Source organism: Pantherophis guttatus, chromosome 18 (assembly GCF_059756535.1).
Source record: "Pantherophis guttatus breed Tessera chromosome 18, ASM5975653v1, whole genome shotgun sequence".
NCBI classification, from domain to species: domain Eukaryota; kingdom Metazoa; phylum Chordata; class Lepidosauria; order Squamata; family Colubridae; genus Pantherophis; species Pantherophis guttatus.
In genome coordinates, this window is record NC_142080.1 from 6053110 (window position 1) to 6073140 (window position 20031).

At 47.7% G+C, this 20031-nt stretch overlaps 2 protein-coding genes across 3 annotated transcripts in view; one reads left to right on the forward strand and one right to left on the reverse strand.

Moving 5' to 3' along the window:
- MARK2 (microtubule affinity regulating kinase 2) overlaps positions 1 to 20031 on the reverse strand; it is a 190332-nt gene that overhangs the window by 140980 nt on the left and 29321 nt on the right. The window lies entirely within an intron of this gene.
- Positions 4729 to 19137, forward strand: LOC117670757 (dual specificity protein phosphatase 10-like). Its single transcript, XM_087880912.1, has 4 exons — positions 4729 to 4988; positions 12177 to 13387; positions 15034 to 15333; positions 17122 to 19137. The coding sequence occupies exons 2-4, from the start codon at positions 12190 to 12192 to the stop codon at positions 17385 to 17387; spliced, it is 1764 nt and encodes a 587-aa protein (XP_087737038.1). The 5' UTR covers positions 4729 to 4988; positions 12177 to 12189; the 3' UTR covers positions 17388 to 19137.

Below are 20031 nucleotides of genomic sequence, written 5' to 3' on the forward strand. Positions count from 1 at the left end.
GAGGGAGAGAGGGATAAAGGAAAGGAAAGAAAGAAGGAAAAAAGAAGAGGGAGGGACGGAGGAAAGAAGGAAAGAGAAGAAAAAAAAAGAAAAAGAAGTGGAAGGAAAGAGGGAGAGAGGGAGAGAGGAAGGGAAAGAGAGGAAGGAAAGAGGGAGAGAGGGATAAAGGAAGGGAAAGAAAGAAAGAAGGAAAAGAGAAGATGCAGGGACGGAGAAAAGAAGGAAAGAAAAGAAAGAAAAAAGAGAAAGAAGTGGAAGGAAAGAGGGAGGGAAGGAGGGAAGGAAGGGAAAGAGAGGAAGGAATGAGGGCGAGAGGGATAAAGGAAGGGAAAGAAGGAAGGAAGGAAAAGAAAAGAGGAAGGGAGAGAGAGAGAGGGAAGGAGGGAGGGACAGAGCAAGGAAGGAAGGAAGAAGAATGGAGGAGAAGGAAAGAAAAAGGGCTTGGGGTTTATTTTTTTCCCTGCGAAAGCCAAAGTGACAAATCAGTTCCCTGGTCAGACCAGAGAAACAGCTTCTTCCTGCAACATGTAATTAAAACAATGGAATTTGTAGTCACAGGATGTGGGCGGGCTAGCAGTAGTGGTGGATGGTTTTAGAAACAGGATTCCCAACCACCGCTCCACGCAGCGCAGAGTTTCGCCCTGACCAGAAGCTGGTCCACCAAGGCTATGTGTGTAGAGCTTCCAAGGGCCGGGGCAGTCTACCTGAAGGCGGCGCTTCTTATCCCTCTGCCGCTCACGAATTCTCGCGCAGTGACGGCTTGGCCACTGTACCAGAATCAGGCCAGTGTTAGCATCTCTAGCTATAATGGCCTCCCTCGCCCGAGGCAAAAGGCCAGGAGGGTTAACCCAGATTCTCAGCCGTTGGGCTGCCAAGGGTGAGTATACACAGAGCCGGGGCAGAGAGCAGTGTGTTTGTGTGTGTGTGTAACAAGTGCATGACACACGCCCAAGATGACACACACACAAACACACCATTCCAATGACCAATGTGCATAGACTCACCCTGTTGTGGGCGGTGGTGGAGTTGAGTCACACTGCAAATTTGGGTCTGAGGTTAGGCGAATGCAAAAATTCCCCCAAGCCCCAGACAAAGGAAAACAACAACAACGCACAATTGTATGTGTGTGTATGTGTAATTGTACATTTCCCCTATTTCTCTATTTTTTCTCCCGTCTCTCTCTCTTTAAAAAAAAAAAAAAAAAACCTTTATTAACACTTAAAATCCAAAAATACAAGTTAAAATACCTCTATAACAAAAAATACATCCGTAATAATTATACAATTCAACGTCTTTCTGACAGTACTTAATTCTTAACTTTCTTCATCTATTCCCACATATTCCTACTTAATCGACATATTTAATCACATTTTATATCTTATTTTGTTCTATACATTCCTTATTTTTAATTTCTATCCATTGATACCAATTGTCCCAAAGTTAAGTAATATTCCGAGTCTTCCTTATTATTTAATTCTAAAGTAAGTGTGTCCATTTCTGCACATTCGAAAATTTTCTGGATTATTGCACAGTCTGTTGGAATAGTGGACATTTTACAGGCTTGCACAAGTACGATTCTAGCTGCTGTAGTTATATGAATAATTAAATACTTTATCCTTTTAGGATAATTTTCTTTAATAATCCCCAGAAGAAACAGTTCAGGTTTAAATTCTATTTTATAGTGTGTAATTTCTTTTAGCCATTTTTGTATTTTAATCCAGAATTTTTTAACTTCTGGGCAAAGCCACCATACATGGAAGTAGGTGCCTTGTACTTGATTGCATTTCCAGCAATTAGGTTTTAGGTTGGGGTATACCCCCTCTCTCTAAATACTTCAGCCTGATTGTCCTGCAAGGGATTGCAGCAGCTTTTATACTTTTTATATTTGGGCATGCAAAATTTTTATCATGCAATTTTCCACCAAGAGAAGGATAGTGAAAGGGATGATCTCGAAGAGATGAAAATAACTGCAATCCATTGTTAATACAAATAAATAGTTATAGTAACACACAAGGTTTTTTTTTTTTGGACAAGATGCCTATTTATGCTACTTTTTAAAAGTTCAATTATCTACGGCGTGTATGGGTTTTTTTTAATGCTTTTGGTTTCAGCTTTTATTTTTCTTCCTTTTATAATTTGGCCTATCCTTTCCTCTTTTTTCTTTTTGTATATTCGATTAATAAAATTCTCAAAACTTATCTTTTGTTGATAACAACAACAACAACAATAATATAGTTTCCATATACATAAATGTAGTTGCACTATTTATCTGTTGCACTATTAGTGATATTTATAAGAATTACCTTTGAGGATTGTGGTTAATATTGAATTAAATATCAAATTAATATTGAATTAAACACATCATTCATGTTGAATTAAATACATCGATATTGAATTAAATGCCACATCAATATTGAATTAAATATCAAATCAATATCAAGATTTCCAATGGTTGTTAAAAAAAAACCACGGCAAGTAAGTACCGTATCTGCTCCTTTGTTCACATAACTCTGGGACACTGCAATTGTCATAAATATGAGTCAGTTGCTAAGTGTTTGAATTTTGATCACACGGCTATAGGGATACTGCAGTGGTCATAAGGGTGAAAAATGGTCCTAACTTTGGTTCAACGCTGAGCTACAAATATTCTCCTTTAAGTGGTCCTAAATCACTTTTTTTCTGTGCCGTTGTATCATTTATAATGATTACCTTTATGATTATCATTAATATTTAACCAAGTACCGGTATCAACTTCATTTATTTATAAAATGTCTTGGCCACCCATCTTGGACCCAGATTATTGAGGACAAATATACTGATTTTGTAAACCGCTTAGAGAGGGCTGACAAACACGGTGCAGCGGGATATAACTCTAAGTGCTACTGCTATCTTACCACAGAATGAAATATCAAACTAACAGTATGAGCTATCAAAGTAATATTGAATGACGTATCAAATTAAATGGACTAAATATTACCTGGGATCAATGACCATCACTGTCTTTGAGTTAAAGATCAAAAGGCAGGATGGAATAGAGTAATGGATGATTTACTAACCCAATTTATATGGCCTATAATAAAATACGATACCATCTAAAAAAATGAATAGAATAGAATAGAATAGAATAGAATAGAAAATATACGGAACGGAACAGAACAGAACAGAACAGAACAGAATAGAATAGAATAACACACTTGGAAGGGACCTTATAGGTCATCTAGTCCAACCCCCCGCCTAAGCAGGAGACCCTACACCATTTCTGACAGATGGCAGCCAGTTTCTTCTTGAAAGCTTCCAGAGATGAAGCTCCCATAACTTCCAAAGGCAACTTCTGTTCCGTGGGTCGAATCATCATCATACATCTTAAGAAGGTCCTTGGTTGATCCCTAGGACGCTGGCAGCAACCCGTATCAACCATTAGCACCAGTCAATGGTATTTGTGATGCATTTTTGAATGTTCAGTTGACTGAGTTTCATGTTTAATGAATAAAAGAATAATAATAATAATAATCCCGTATCAACCATTAGCACCAGTCAATGGTATTTGTGATGCATTTTTGAATGTTCAGTTGACTGAGTTTCGTATTTAATGAATAAAGATAATAATAATAATATAAGTTGACTGAGTTTCATATTTAATGAATAAGAGATAATAATAATAATAGTTGACTGAGTTTCATATTTAATGAATAAAGATAATAGTAATAATAATAAATAATATCAGTTGACTGAGTTTCATATTTAATGAATAAGAGATAATAATAATAGTTGACTGAGTTTCATATTTAATGAATAAGAGATAATAATATCAGTTGACTGAGTTTCATATTTAATGAATAAAAGAGATAATAATAGTTGACTGAGTTTCATGTTTAATGAATAAGAGATAATAATAATAGTTGACTGAGTTTCATATTTAATGAATAAAGATAATAGTAATAATAATAAATAATATCAGTTGACTGAGTTTTATGTATCAGTTGACTGAGTTTCATATTTAATGAATAAAGATAATTGTAATAATAATATCAGTTGACTGAGTTTCATATTTAATGAATAAAGATAATAGTAATAATAATAAATAATAATATCAGTTGACTGAGTTTCATATTTAATGAATAAGAGATAATAATAATAGTTGACTGAGTTTCATGTTTAATGAATAAAGATAATAGTAATAATTAATAATAAATAATATCAGTTGACTGAGTTTCATATTTAATGAATAAGAGATAATAATAATAGTTGACTGAGTTTCATGTTTAATGAATAAAGATAATAGTAATAATTAATAATAAATAATATCAGTTGACTGAGTTTCATATTTAATGAATAAGAGGTAATAATAATAGTTGACTGAGTTTCATATTTAATGAATAAAGATAATAGTAATAATAATAATAAATAATATCAGTTGACTGAGTTTCATGTTTAATGAATAAAAGGGATAATAACAATAATAAAAATAGGATTTAAAAAATCTAATAATTATTAATTGGAAAAAAAAGAAGGCTATAATAATGAGAGGGGGGGGCGGGGGGGGGACACCGCGTTCGCCAAGGGGGGTCTCCCCGCGCGCCGCCCGCGTCCCCATGAATGGAACCACCTGCCGGGTCACGTGCCGCCCCCGTGACGTCACCCTTCCCCGGGGAGAGCCGGGCCGCCTTCTGATTGGCGGGCGATGAGGTCACCCTGCCAGCAGCCTTTCCCCGGCTCTTCCCCCCCCCCGCCTCCTCTCCCCGCCCGCCCTGCTTTCCCCAGCCGGAGCTTCGCGCCCGCCCCGAGCAGGGAGAAAGGGAGGGGAGGGGGGGGGCTGCAACAACACAACACAACACAACACAACAAGAACGCGGGGCGGAGGTTGGAAAAGGGGGATCCCCGCGTTGCAAAGCCTTGCAAAAGAAGGGGAAGCGATCCTTTTGGGGATCCGGGGGAGGGGGATCCTCTCGGCTTTGCTTCCCGATTTTCGGCTGGAGGATGTGATGCAGGTGAGTGCAAAAAAAAAAACAACACCCCAAAACACCTGGGATGGGGAGAAGAGGGAGGGGGGGCGGCTGCATGAGAGAGAGAGAGAGGGGACCCCAAGATGCTTGATTGCCTCTTTTGCAAAGTGGGGAGAGGGGATTTTGAGAAGAGGGATTGCGCTTACACTCAATTGCGCTTACACAATTTGTGTTGTTTGCGTGCAGGGGGAGAAACTGGACCGGGTTGTGGGGAACCCGGGGGTGGGGGTCTAACAGTGAGGGGTCTAACAGTGGGAAGTGCCCCCTCCCCAACGCCCCTATCCCCACGCAAGTGCCCCCCACCAACGCCCCTATATCCCTGGCTGGGTGCTGTTTTTTTGCATGGGGGGGGGAGATTTGTGGTGGGAGGGAAGGGAATCAAAGGGAGGGGGTCCCTTTCCCCTGTTTTGGGGGTGCAGAAGGGGGTCTTCCAGGGCTGCACCCCCCCCCCACAGCCATCAAGGTACCCGAGAAAGGTGAGGAGGGGGGGGTGATGGTTTTTTGCAGGATTGGGAAAAGCTTGCCCTTCCTCCGCGAGTGGGTGAATTGTGGTGGCTGCCTCGGGTGTTGTGACAGGTCGTTTTCCCGGGTGCGTGGGAGACGGAGGATGGGGAGGGTAGGTGGGTGGGTGGGGGGGAAAGGTTCCTTGAGGATGCTCGGATTTGGGGAGGGGGCGAGGGTGGGAAGGGCTCTGTTTTGCATTGGCCCCGGAGTTTTTTTCTTTAAAAAATATATATATATATATATATTAGGTGACTGCCACAAATGACACCCGGAGTTATTTTTAAGCCAGTGATGCCACCCAGGGGGTGGGTTGCAAAGGTAGGCTGCTGTTGTTGTTGTTGTGTGTTTGCTTGGGTGTATGTGTGTTGCACGTCGGTCTGCTGCCTGTGTGCCAATCCACACACAAGGGGGTTGGCATCAAGGAAAGAGGTTGTTGGGTAAAACAAAGGGACCCCCGGGGTGGCTCAGCTCCAACGTTATGATTTTTTAATTAAATTTTTAATTCGGCGCAGGGGTTTTAATTAGGTGTATGTGTGTGTGTGTGTGTGGGGGAAGAGATGTCTGTTTAAAATCACCCCCGCTCCTTCCTTCAAAAGCGCAGGGGTTTTTTTTGGGTGCAAAGGCAAAATAGACACGAAGTTAAGTTTGGATATCAGCATCGCCATGAAAGGGAGATCCGATTCTCTGGGTTTTTTGTTTTGTTTTGTTAACAATTCGATGGTTGCACAATATTTGTAGATTAGAGGATGCAAAAAAAGAGAGAAAAAGAGAGATGCGTTTGGCTCCGGTTATTGAAGCTGTAAGGAGGGGTTGTTTTTAGAAGGGGACACAGACCTGTAGAGCGAATAATTCCAGGACGGTAGGCAATTTATGGTTGGTTTGGTTTTTTTAGATTTATATGTCCCTTTTGCAAGAAAGAAATCTCAAATTTGGGTCAAAGCTGTTGAATTGAGAAGAGGTTTTTTTTTTAAAAAAAGTGACTTGGTTGTGCCATCCATTGGCAAGCGGGGATTCTTCTCCCAGCCTCAGTTTTTCCACCTGGGTAATGGGTATCGCATTGTTGATGCTGACTTGCGACAAAATCTCCCCCGGGGGAGATTTAGATTGGAGATTTTAAAAATGCTGCCTAAGGGATTCTGGGAGTTGAACTTGAGGCCATGCTTATATAAAGCAGGAACTCTTTTCTTTTCTGCTAAGCTGGTTTATTGAAACAATTTCTGGGTTGAGGCTTTCTCGCGATTAGATGCGTGTCTTTGCATCCCACCTGCGTTAGGCTCTAGGGTGCTCAATCTAGAGCAGTATTTTCCAACCTTGGCAGGCTTTAGGATGGGTGGACTTCAACTCCCAGAATTCCCCATCCAGCAGCCTTTAAGACGGGTGGACTTCAACTCCCAGAATTCCCCAGCCAGCATGCTTTAAGATGGGTGGACTTCAACTCCCAGAATTCCCCAGCCAGCATGCTTTAAGATGGGTGGGCTTCATCTCCCAGAATCCCCCAGCCAGCATGCTTTAAGAGGGGTGGACTTCAACTCCCAGAATCCCCAGCCAGCAGCCTTTAAGATGGATGGACTTCAACTCCCAGAATTCCCCATCCAGCAGCCTTTAAGACGGGTGGACTTCAACTCCCAGAATTCCCCATCCAGCAGCCTTTAAGATGGGTGGACTTCAACTCCCAGAATCCCCCAACCAGCAGCCTTTAAGATGGGTGGACTTCAACTCCCAGAATCCCCCAGCCAGCAGGCTTTAATATCTTTACCTTTGCATGGCGATTTGGAACCATCTGTGCCCAATGACCTCACGGCACACAATTTCCCCGAATCGAATTTGCACATCTTGGCGGGCAATCATGCGTGATGTCATTGCAGGAGGGGCCTCATTTTTTGCACCATTGTGGTTTGTTGGGAGGCAACCTGGTTTATTAAGATAGCGACGTCCTTACCTCTTAATTTACCTTAGGGAGTCCTTGTTAGGTGGAAGATGTTTTACTGGCTGTTTCGAGTTCTTCCTCTGGGCACAACAGCAGAAATGAGCCTGCTGTTTTTTAACAAGCCAACACTCCAGAGACTGCGCTCTGATTGGCGAACGCCAGGCTTGTCTCCATGGCACACGCCACGAAGCGGCCTTGGCTGGATCGTTGGCAAACCCAGAGGACTAGGAACTGGCCAAGGTTCTTATCTATCACCCACCAGGTCAGAGTTGAGAAATTCCCACCAATATTTCATCCTTGGCAGATGGAGATCTTTTAGACGGTTTTCCCTCGAACTTGAGGAAATACTTAAGTTGGGAGGACTTCAACTCCCAGCAACACCTATCTTAAAGGATGCTGGCTGGGGAATTCTGGGAGTTGAAGTCCACCCCTCTTAAAGCATGCTGGCTAGGGGATTATGGGAGTTTATTATTTATTTATTTATTTATTTATTGGTTTGATTTATATGCCGCCCTTCTCCGGAGACTTAGGGTAGCTTACAATGCGTTAAGCAATAGCCTTCATACTTTTGTATATACCTGCTTAGTAGGGCTTCCCCCCCCCCCCAGCGGTGTTCTTTTTTTTTAATACAAAGTCAGCTTATTGCCCCCACAATCCGGGTCCTCATTTTACCTTCCTCGAAAAGGATGGAAGGCTGAGTCAACCTTGAGCCTGGTGAGATTCGAACTTGCAGTAATTGCAGGCAGCTGGTGCTATTTAACAGTACTTTAGTCTGCTGCGCCATCAAGGCTCTTATGAGTTGAAGTCCATCCATCTTAAAGCATGCTGGCTGGGGAATTCTGGGAGTTGAAGTCCACTCATCTTAAAGCATGCTGGCTGGGGAATTCTGGGAGTTGAAGTCCACTCATCTTAAAGCATGCTGGCTGGGGGATTCTGGGAATTGAAGTCCACCCCTCTGAAAAGCCAAGATGGGTAAAACCCTGGCCTGCAAACAGCCAGATTCCCATCCCATTTTTTTTTAAATCCGGGGAAACCTTTAGCTCTTTCTCCACCCTGGCTGGTCTCTCACGGCCCGTCTCTTCCTCCTCCTCCTCCTCCTCCTCGCCCACCCTGCTTCCCTCAAGAAAGTTGCCCAGCGCGTACCGGGGCCAAACGGTGAGCTCATCCCTGGGGTGAAACCCAAGAAGTCCAATGTCCTCATCGTCATGCCAGGCTCTGAGCTCAGGTTGGTATTTTTAGAGGCATCGTCCCAACTTTCTCTCGCGGAAAGGAAGAGAAAGTACCTTAAGGGGACCTAGCAGGCTGTGGACGGGTCAAAAAGGTAAGCTCTGGAGAGGGAAAGTGCCCGCAGTTATGTGTCTCTGTGTGTGTGTGTGTGTTTTGTGTGTGTGTGTGCAAAGCATTTCTTTAAAAATGTGTTATCCGACAAGTCTGCGCTGAAGTGTGCCAAAACATGTGCGTGCAAAGAAGCTGCCCTGTTGTGCATAGATTCACAAGGGTAGGAGCCGTGAACAGATCTTGAAGCAATAATTGTTTTTTTCACATTCCTCCCTCTGCACACACCCCTGCGAGGTAGGCCGCAGAGATTCAAGGCTGCGCTGGGGGAAATGGGATGGGACCCATTCAATGGACTTGAGCGTGGCTTATTACAGAAGCAAAATCCACCTGTGACACGTCCTGGTGGGGATTCCCCCCCCCCCACAAGAGAATTTGCACACCTGTGTGGATCTATTCATAGGCAAGAAGAGCTACCTCGTGCTGGTTGTGTGGGTAGACGTGGTGGGCATCGGTCATTCGTGCCCATCGGTGAGGTCGGCATGGAAAGCAGCGTGCCAAGGAATTTCATGGTAGATTTGAGTGTGCCACGCTTCCAGGGAGGGTTGGTGGCTTAAATGGATGAATTGTGATGAAGTCAAGGAGAAGTTATCAGCAAAATATTACAGGGAATTCTCAATTTGGAAAGAGGTTGTTTAGTGACCATTCGAAGGGACTTACGACCGTTTTTCACACTTACGACCGTGGCAGCATCCCCACTGGTCCACCTGATCAAAATTAAAATGCTTGGCAAACTGACTCGGTGCCCCTGGGGGGGTGTCGTGTCACATGATCCGCATTTGCGACCTTCTGACACATCAAGTCAACAGGGAAGCTGGATTCGCTTAACAACCGTGTGACAAAAGTAACAACTGCAGGGATTTTACTTAATGAGCGTGGCGGGAAAATTCGGAAAACGGGGCAAAAAAATCTCCCCTCACTTAGCAAATGTTTCACTTAACGACAGGAATTCGGGGCTCCATTGTGGCCGTAACTCAAGGACTGGCTGCAGATCCCTGCCCCCCCCCCCAAAAAACCTTGGATTGCAATCCGAATTTAGGGTGCGTTGCCTGCGTTTTGTGGGGCGAGAGCCAAGCACTGGAGCATCGTCTCCTCCGGAAAGGGAGGGTGACAAAAACGTGTTCAAATCCTGAGAAAGTTGTTGTTGTTGTTGTTGTTGTTGTTGTTGTTGTTATTATTATTATTATTATTATTATTATTATAAGAAAAAGATTGATTTGAATTCTGCAAAGGGGGAAGATTTCAGGATTTTCTTGGAAATTTGTGCTAGGAACATCCAAGGGATTTTGCAAAAAAAAATAATAATAATGCAAAATTCAACTCGGTCCCAGCAGTTGTTAAAAAAAAAAACCTCTTCTCTATCCAGGCCTCAGTCTCCAGGTCTCTGAAATGGGCATAAGGCTCCTCTGAGCTGTATTGTAAACATTGTGTTCCTCCTCTTCCTGAGTTGCAGGGATGTTGCTGCATGGCTAGGATGCACCTGTGAGACAGAATACGATCCGGCTAAAGGCAGCTGGAAGCCTGACAAGGACCCCCTTGCCAAAAAAGCTGGTCTGGTCCATAAAAAGAAGTTAGCCTAAATGCATCAAAATGTTATTGGATTACGACTGGCGTGGCTTTGGGGTGAGGGCATGGAGGGCGGCAGCCGTGCGGGAGGCATCGAGTAAATAAAAGGGCTTCAGAGAGGCTTCAGGGTGTGAAATAATAACAGGAGAGATTGACCTAGGGATATTAAGGATGTGGATGAACTTCCTTCCTTCCTTCCTTCCTTCCCTCCCTCTCTTTTCCTTCCTTCCTTCCCATTCTTTCCCTTCCTTCCTTCCTCCCCCTCCCAATCTTTTCCTTCCTTTCTCCATTCCTCTTTTCCTTCCTTCCGTCCCTCCCACTCTTTTCCTTCCTTCCTCCCTTCCTTCTTTCCTTCCTCCCCTTTTCCTCCCTCCCTTCCTCCTTTCCTTCCCACTCTTCTGTCCTCCCTCCCTCCCTCCTTTCCTCCCTCCCTTCCCACTTTTCCTTCCTTCCTTCCTCCCTCCCCCTTCCTCCTTTCCTTCCTTCTTCCCTCCCCTTTTTCTTCCTTCCTTCCCACTCTTTTCCTTCTTTCCTTCCTTCCTTCCTTCTTCCCTCCCTCCTTTCCTTCCCACTCCTTTCCTTTCCTTTTTTTTTTTAATTTGATTTATATGCCGCCCTTCTCCGGAGACTCAGGGCGGCTTACAATGTGCTAAGCAATAGCCTTCATCCTTTTGTATATTTATACAAAGTCAGCTTATTGCCCCCACAAACCGGGTCCTCATTTTACCTACCTTAGAAAGGATGGAAGGCTGAGTCAACCTTGAGCCTTGGCGAGATTCGAACCTGCAGTAATTGCAGGCATCTGGTCTTAATAACCAGCTTAATAACAGGGTGCCTTAGACCACTGTACTACCAAGGCTCTTCCTTCATCCCTCCCTCCATTTTCCTTCCTTCCTTTCTCCTTTCCTTTCTCCCTCCTCCCACTTTTCCTTCCTCCCCTCTTCCTCCTCCCTTCCTTCCAGAATTCCCCAGAATCCCGCAGCCGTCATGCTTTAAGAGTGATGAACTTCAACTCCCAGAATCCCCCCCAGCCAGCTTTCAAAGGACAGCTTTGCAAATCACTCTTTGAATCCTATCCAGGTGGCTGATTGGCTGAATTGTGCGCTGTGGCCTCTTCCTGGATGGCCATCCCTTTAGCTGGGTAAATTTGCAAAATTCGCTGGTTAGGGAATTCTGGGAGTTGAAGTCCACAAGTCTTACTTGGGAGACACCCTTCCGCCTTAGAGTCGCGGTGGCGCAGTGGTTAGAGTGCAGTACTGCAGGCTACTTCTGCCGACTGCCGGCTGCCTGCAATTTGGCAATTCGAATCTCACCAGGCTCAAGGTTGACTCAGCCTTCCGTCCTTCCGAGGTGGGTAAAATGAGGACCCAGATTTTTGGGGGCAAGGGTGCTGACTCTGTAAACTGCTTAGAGTGGGCTGCAAAGCACTGTGAAGCGGTATATACAGTAAGTGCTATTGCCCTTCCTTCCTTCCTTCCTTCCTTCCTTCCTTCCTTCCTTCCTTCCTTCTTTCCTTCCTTCCTTCCTTCCTTTCCCTTCCCTTTCCCTTCCTTTCCCAGTGGTTAGAATGCAGTATTGCAGGCTAACTTTGCCCATTGCCAGCAGTTCGATCCTGACTGGCTCAAGGTTGACTCAGCCCTCCGTCCTTCCGAGGTCAGTAAAACGAGGACCCAGATTGTTGGGGGGCAAGAGGCTGACTCTATAAAGCGCTTAGAGAGGGCTGTACAGCACTGTGAAGCGGTATATAAGTGCTGTTGCTACTGCTATGGCATGCTAGGAATTTGGGGTGAGAGTGGACAGCATCGTAATAATCTCCCTTCGGCCTCTTCACCTCCCTGCAGCTCAGCTTTCCCAATGCCACCCTCGCCCCTCGAAGAGCGGATCGGGGTGCTGCAGAGGCCCAAGACTTTAGCCCTGCGCCTCACCCACAGCTTCGTCACCCACGGCAGTGGCGGGGAGAAGCCGCTGTCCCCGTCCGCCCCCGGCCGAGCGGGCAGCCAGGACCCCTGCGAAGCCATCCGCCGAAGCAGCGTCCTTCTCCCTGGCCATTCGCACACCCTCGACCTCAAGCCTCAGGGACGAGGGTCCGAGCGTGGCTTGGCCTGGCCGACGGACCCTAAGCAGGGCGAGAAGAAAGGGGTGCTGAGCCCACAGCTGAAGGCGCTCCTGCCCCAGGCCAAGCTCAAGAAGTGGGTTCTGAAGGAGAACGCCAACCCTTCGGGGGACGCGTCCCCCAGCTCGACGCTCTCCAGCCCCGCCACCACCATGCACCCCTTAAAATGCGGCTGTTGGGGCTGCTGGCGGCTGATGCGCTGCGAAGAGGCCGGGGCCAAGTCCAGCCTGCGCTCTTTGGGCTGCTTCTCCAGCCGATCCAGCTTGCGCTCGTTGGGCTGCCCCGGCTGCAGCCCGCAGTCCGTGAAAAAACTGGGGTGCTTTTCCTGCGCCCCCGTGGCCCTGCGTTCCCTGGCCTGCCTGGCGTGCAACCTCTCGGTCAAGTCGGCCAGCTCCTCCTGCAGCTTCTGCAGCAGTGATCCCATCGTGGCTTACGACCCCCGGGTGGGGTCCTCGCCGGCGCCCAGCTGCTACGGTGGGGACGAAGACGACGACGATGAGGAAGATGACGATTACACCGTCCGCAACATCTGGCCCGACGAGCTGGCCAAGAAGATGCACAAGTCGCCCCTGCCACCGTCGCAGCCGCCGTGGAACCAGCCGCAATCCTCCCCCTTGATCCTGGACTGCCGCAACCTGGTGGAGTTCACCAAGACTCAGCTGCAGGGCGCCATGCGCTTTGGAGTCGCCGACGCACCGGGAAGACGGCGGTTCCAGCAAGGGAAATTGGCCGTGTTGGATTTCCTCTCTTCAAGGGGCGCCTGTGACGGCCGGGATTCCTCGCGGCAGTGCCTGTGGTCCAAGGAAGGGTCTGGCTGCGGGGGGGTCCTGGAATCCCCACCGGCTAGCCCCCCCAAGCCGCCCAAAACCCTGCCCATGCAGAGCCTGCACCTGGTCCTGGATTTGGTGCACAGAGACGAGCAAGGACTTGGGAAGAGAGGTAAGGAGGAGAAACCTAGACGGCGTTTAAGCAAAGGGGTCGAAAGATAGGATTTGATGGTGGCCATTAGCTCGGAGGACGGGAGGGAGGGAAGAAAACGCCAGCAGACAAGAATGCTAAATAGAGCCTCTCAGTTCAGGAGCAGTCTACCTTAAAATGCAGCTATCCCCAATTGTGTGGGAGCAAGCTCCTCCTTGTTCTGACCTAGGCTTCCTGAATCGGTAAAACACAGGAATAGTCCCAAAAACCTCTTTTATTGCAACAGCTATGAATTCTGTTCATTCACAGATGAGTCCCAAATAGTTGTAAAGAGTCCTTCAGGATAAGGCTGATCATCACCCACCTTTATCTCCCTTGACACGCTGCCAAAGACTTAATTGGCAGAGCCGTACGGAGTCCAGAATCAAACAGAGCTTCAGAATATAAACCAACAGGAATGAACAAAGTTGCTTCCTGCAATGGCTCACATGACTTTAAGTCTTATGGAAGGGGCCAATCATCTCCAAGCCTTACTCCCGAGTCGCCCTTTTTGTCTTAACTATTCTTGCCTCTGGCAGCTCTGCGCATGCGCGCACTGGGTACAGGCTCCCCCTGTTCCTCTGCCTCGCTGATGTCTGACTCTGGAGGCTCCGGAGGGAGCAGATAACTCCCAGATGGCCCTGGCCCCATCTCTGCCTCCGATGCAGAGCCCTCATCCGAGCCTTCCCCAGCCTCCAGGACTGGCCCATGTTCCTCCCCAGCCTCCTCACTGTCTGATTCTGCTGCTAGCTCTGCAGGCCGCCGGCGGACCACAACACTCCTAAGCCCCTTTTGCCAATGGAAAAGGCATTCCCTAAAAAAAACCCTTTAAAGCAGGGGAAAAACAAAGCCATTGTTTCCAGAATTGTTGTTAAACCAGGATTTTGCTGTGATAGCCGCGTGCATGTTGGGAGTTGTAGTTTCAGCAAAATATCCCAAGCCCCCTTCGTTTTCCACAAGTTCTATTCTGGATGGAAAAAAAAATTAAAATCTGGGATGATTTGAGATTTCCTAGCCAGCTGAATGAGGGGAGGGGCTAAGAAGAAGGGCCAGGCCAGGGAGACAAGTTTTGCACCTGTCTTTTCCCCCTAAACTACAACTCCCAGCATGCCTTGGTATCCGGTCTGTACTAGAAAGCTAGGATTGAAACAGGAGGAAGCTTGTCCTGCTTCTAGCCTGAAATAATGGTCAAAACATCTTTTATCCTTTTATCCGCCACCCCCATCCTCTGTTTCTAATCTAGGGGAGCATTTCATCTGGGGGGGGGTTCTCCAAACTTGACCTGACTTGTGGACTTCAACTCCCAGAATTCCCCAGCCAGCATTTTTTTTAACTTCACGACTGTGTTGCTTCTTCACAGAATTGCAGGTCTCGGTTGCGGTTGGTAAGTGTCCACCAGGAGGCAGTATGTGACCGGTTTTGTCCTATATAATCCCACACTGCCTTCTAGTGGTCAGTCTAAGTAAAAACACACACAACAGAAGAGCCAGAAATTAGCTCAGCTGGTGGGGGAATTCTGGGAGTTGAAGTCCACAAGTCTTAAAAGGGGCATTCTCATTCGAATGCCACGTCTCCCTCGTGCCCCACGGGCAGGAATGCTATCCTCACGTTTTGTGTTTTGGTCGCAGGCAATCCGATCGGATCGGATGCCCCGGAGATCTCGGACGAGGTGGGCTCCCCGCTGACCCCCGACTTGGAGAACGCCGAGCTGAGCCCCATCCTCCCCTTCCTCTACTTGGGCAACGAGAGGGACGCCCAGAACTTGGAGATTTTGCTCCACCTCAACGTCGGCCACGTTCTCAATGTCACGACCCACCTGCCTCTCTACCACGCCGACAGCGGGCGCCTCCGTTACAAGCGCTTACCCGCCACCGACAATAACCGACAGGACCTGCGGCAATATTTCGAGGAGGCGTTTGAGTTCATCGGTACGAGCTGAATCTTGACCCAAGATGGGGGGGGGGGGGCATAAGTGGGAAAGGCTGGCAGGAAATCCTCATGCCCGCCCCACCCCACCCCACCCCCAATTCTTTCCAGGAAACATTTCAGGCCTCAGTGGGGCAGGGAACTCAAATTTGGGGGAAAAAAATTGGAGTTCAGTTAGTCCTCGAAATACAGTTCATTTAGCGACGGTTCAAAGTTGCAACGTCACTGAAAAAAAAGTGTTTTATGACCATTTTTCACACTTACGACGGTTGCAACGTCCCTGTGGTCACGTGATCAAAAACCAGCCACTTGACAACTGACTCACATTTATGACGCATTGCAGTGCCCCGGGATTGTGTGATTCCCCCTTTCGCGACTGTCTGACAAGCAAACTCAATGGGGAAGCCCGATTCGCTTAACAACCGTGTTACTTAATGTTAAAACAATTGCAGTGATTCGCTTAACAAACGTGTGAAGGTCGTCAAAGCATGCAAAATTCAATTAACATATGTCTCACTTAGCAACAGACGTTTTGAGTTCAATTGTGGTTGTAAGTCAAGGTCTACCTGTAGTTCGAGTCATGCAGATAGTCCTTGATTTACGGCAACAGGGACTTGGAAGTTCCATTGTTAAGTGATGCAGTTCCGTGCAGCTCAGTGTATACAGGGAGTCCTCAATTTACGACCACAACTGAACCCAAAATTTATGCAGTCATAAATTTGCAGCCGCAGGAGCATGGAAATGTCTTCCTTCCTCAGCTAGGAAAACGAGACTAGCACCACCCTAGAGCTGGACACAACTGGACAAGGGAAGCTTTTGTTTTAGCTTAGAGTAGGGGGGGTCTCCAAACTTGGCCACTTTAAGGCTTGTGGACTTCAATTCCCAGAATTCCCCAGCCAGCCGATGCAGTTTCTGGCTCTTTGTTATGCGTGTCCTTACTTAGAATGACCACCGAGGGGCAGTGTGGGATTATATACAACAGGGATGGCTAACCTATTTCTTCTTGTGTGTCGAAAGCGCGTGCATGCGTGCTAGCACCCATAATGCAATGCAGGAGCCCCTGTGCATGCGCACACAACCCCCCTGCTCCTCCGCCCCCCCTTCATGAGCACGCGACTCCCCCCCCACATGCATGCACGACCCCCCCCCACCTGTTTTGGGCCTAGTACACGGGTCGGCAAATATGGCCCCTTTATAACCTGTGGACTTCAACTCCCAGAATTCCTGAGACAGCTTGGCTGTCTCAGGAATTCTGGGAGTTGAAGTCCACAGGTTGTAAAAGGGCCACAGTTGCCCAATTCTGGCCTAATAGGCCGCCCTGCAGCCTCCTGGGCTCAAAAACAGGCTGGGGGGGGGCACACACCCCTGCACAACCCCCATCCCCTGCTCCTGCACGCGTGACCCGCGCTGCACTACCCCCGCCCCCTGCAATTGCACGCATGACTCCCACTCCCCTGCGCATGCACCCCGCCCTCCCAGATCCTGGTGGGAGGCACGAGTGCAATCGCGGTGGAGCTGAGCTGGACGATGGCTCGCATGCCTGCAGAAAGGCACACATGCCATAGGTTCGTCATCACAGATATAGGACAAAACCAGTCACATACTGCCTCCTAGTGGCCACGTACCAACTGCAACTGAGACGAAGTCATCAGAGTTAAAAAAACAAACAAACAATGCTGGCTGGGGAATTCTGGGAGTCGAAGTCCACAAGTCTTAGAAGTGGCCAAGTTTGGGGGGACCTTAGCGCGTTCTGCCTCTTTTAACGCTGCCCTTTCTCTCCCCGATGATAGAGGAGGCCCGCCAGAGCGGCAAGGGAGTCCTCGTCCACTGCCAGGCCGGGGTCTCGCGCTCGGCCACCATCGTCATCGCCTACCTGATGAAGCACACCTTGATGACCATGGGCGACGCCTACAAGTACGTCAAGGGCCGCCGGCCCGTCATCTCGCCCAACCTGAACTTCATGGGGCAACTTTTGCAGTTCGAAACGGACCTCAACGCCGGCGTCACGCCCCGCATCCTCACCCCTAAGCTGGCCGGCGTGGAGACGGAGGTGTGAACTGAGATGGAGCACCACCGGGTGATCTCCGTCAACTCTCAGGGCTGGGGGGGGGAGGGGAAAAAAAGGGGGAGGGAGGCGTGTGTGCAATAAGGGGTAGGGAGGCAGGAGGGTGCAATCCTCCCCCAAAAGACGGTCAAAACGGCAAGCTGATTGCCAAATCCAGAACCTCGTAGAAATCAACCCCCCCACCATCTCTCTTTCCCCCCCACCAGCCCCAGGGCAGTTCCAATCTCCGTCTGCCTTTGCACAGCCAATCCTTGAGGCTGCGTCCTCACGCACAAGGCCGTTGTCACTTGGTTTTGTGGGTCCGGACGACACAAATTTAATCGGCGACGGCGGTTTCGACCGTCCACCGTGGTTTTTCCAAGCTGGTCTACCTTGGCATCCGGGTGGGAAGGGAGTGGGGAGTGATTGGGGTGGGGCTGTTGTGTGCCAGGTTAATTTATTGGGTGTGTGTGTATAAATCAGAGGGAGCTATTCCTTACCACTGCCTTTTTTTTTTTTTTTAAAGAAAAGCTCCAGTTTACTTCCATTTATATGCTGTGGACAGCAGTATCTCCCGATTCCTTGTGCATTTGCCAACTGTCTGTGTTTGTGCATCTATAAGGAGCAGGGAGGGTTTGATGATGGGGGGGGGAGGTTTAAATGGGGTGAGGGGAGGGGGTGAGGGTGGAACGCATTCCCCAAACTGGGGAACTTTCCTTCTGGACTGACAAAAAAAAAGTCCTAGCTGCAAATAGAAAACTAGGAGTCCTTTTCTCCCCCACTTAAGGGGGGCAACCTGGTCTCTCTTTCTCTCTCCCCCCCCTCATTTCTGCTCCCTCTCTCATCGTAGCATTTCAGAACCGATTTTGCAAAATGAGGGTTTGCAACGGGGTGGTCGGAGGCAGCCAATCGCTGCAGGCTTTTTAAAGCAGCCTTTTCCTGGGGAAGAAAAAAAAAAGAGAGAGACGGCCGCTTTAATGAGACGCAAGTGGCATTACGTTGCCCGCCTCTCGGGTGCAGATCCCTTGCATGGACTGAGGATTTAAAGGAGGGGTGGGTGGGTGGGAAGGGATGAGAAACAGGACCACCCCCCCTTACTGAGCACAGTTAAAGCAGCCCACCTCCCCATCTCGACAGGGTCTCTCCGGAAAACGAAGCACTGTTAAAAAAAAAAAAAGAGGGCAGGGATGTTTAATTTAGAAAAAACGCGAGGGGGCGGAAAGGATGCTGCGGCTTCCTGCCTGAGGGAAGGAAGCCCATCATCCTCCACAGCCAGTGACAATAGAGGCTGCTATCTTAATGGGGAGGAGGGAAGTCAATTTTACGACTTGTGGACTTCAACTCCCAGAATTCCTGAGTTGGCTGTGCTGAGGAATTCTGGGACTCGAAGTCCACAGGCTGTTAAAGTTGCAATACACAAAAATGCATATTTTTATCGGAAGGGGTGGGTTTTGTCTTAAAGACCCCCCCGTACCTCCCACCCACCCCCTGAAAAAGTGGGGAGCGCAAAGAGGTTGCCGTAGGCCCTGCGCTTTTCAACAGTCTTCCAATTTCTCTCCAACCCATCACCAGCTTACAACCTGCCATGCGAGCATAAATGGGGGAGGAGAGAGGGGAAATGTGGTTTTAGAAAATTGGGGAGGGGGAAAATGCAACAAGGAGTGGGCAGCAGGCAGGCCCTCCGTTACCTCCGCTCATGCATTCACCATGCCAAAAGGGAAAACGAAAACAAAAAATGCCACGCAACTGTGATAAAAGAAAATAATAATCTTTGTAGTTTCCATGTTCGTCTCTCTTTGAAAAAGTGTCTTTAGGTGATTTGGGTTTGTCGTTTGGTTTTTTTTTTTTTTTGCACTGTTCCTTTTCTTCTTGGAAAAGTCTGATCTCTTAGTTTTATTCTGAAGATTTTACAGACCCTCTGAAAATGCCCAGGATGGGGTACACGGGTAGTCCTCGATTTACAACTTTCCGTTTTAGCGACCGCTCAAATTCACAACAGCAACAGGGGGAAGCGACTTATGACCAATTTTCCCCCCGCATCGCCGGGGGTCACAGGTTCAAAATTTGGATGCTTGGCACCCAAGTCGCTGGGGGAGAATTCAGATTTGCTTTGTGACTGTAGCATCCAATTAAGAACTGTAGAGATTCATTTAACAACTGTAGCAAAAAAAAAAAAAAAAAAAAGAAGTCAACTCACTCAACAACGGTCTTGCATTGTGGTCGTAAGTCGAGGACTACCTGTAATGGGGGAGGGGGGAAAATGTTGATGAGGATGAGCTTGTTGGGGAGAGAGGGGGACAAGCTTATCTTTTGCTGCAGAAGCTTCCGTGATCATCAGTGTGCGAAAACTTTTTTTTTTCCAGCACACTGGATTGCTGTTATGAAAAATTGGGAGGGGTTTGGCGGAAAAAAAAGGGGGGGAGAAATTGAATAGAATTTGGGGGGTGGGTGTTTGAGAGCAAGGATAGCGGGTTTCCGAATCCGCAATCTGCCCCGACTGAGTGGGGGGCCTGCATTTTTAAAAGTCTTGGCCACTTCAGAATGCCATCAAATTTGCGAGCCTCTTTTGCTAAGAAAAATCGGTATTTCCTTTTCCCCCCCAATATTTTGAAAGCCCAATAGGTTTAAAAAAAAAAAAAAAGTGGGGAGGGGGGCG

Coding starts and splice junctions, on each gene's coding strand:
- LOC117670757 (XM_087880912.1), top strand. CDS start 12,190: ATGCCACCCTCGCCCCTCGAAGAGCGGATCGGGGTGCTGCAGAGGCCC. Junction 13,388..15,033: donor GCAAGGACTTGGGAAGAGAG/GTAAGGAGGAGA, acceptor TTTTGGTCGCAG/GCAATCCGATCGGATCGGAT. Junction 15,334..17,121: donor GGAGGCGTTTGAGTTCATCG/GTACGAGCTGAA, acceptor CCCCGATGATAG/AGGAGGCCCGCCAGAGCGGC.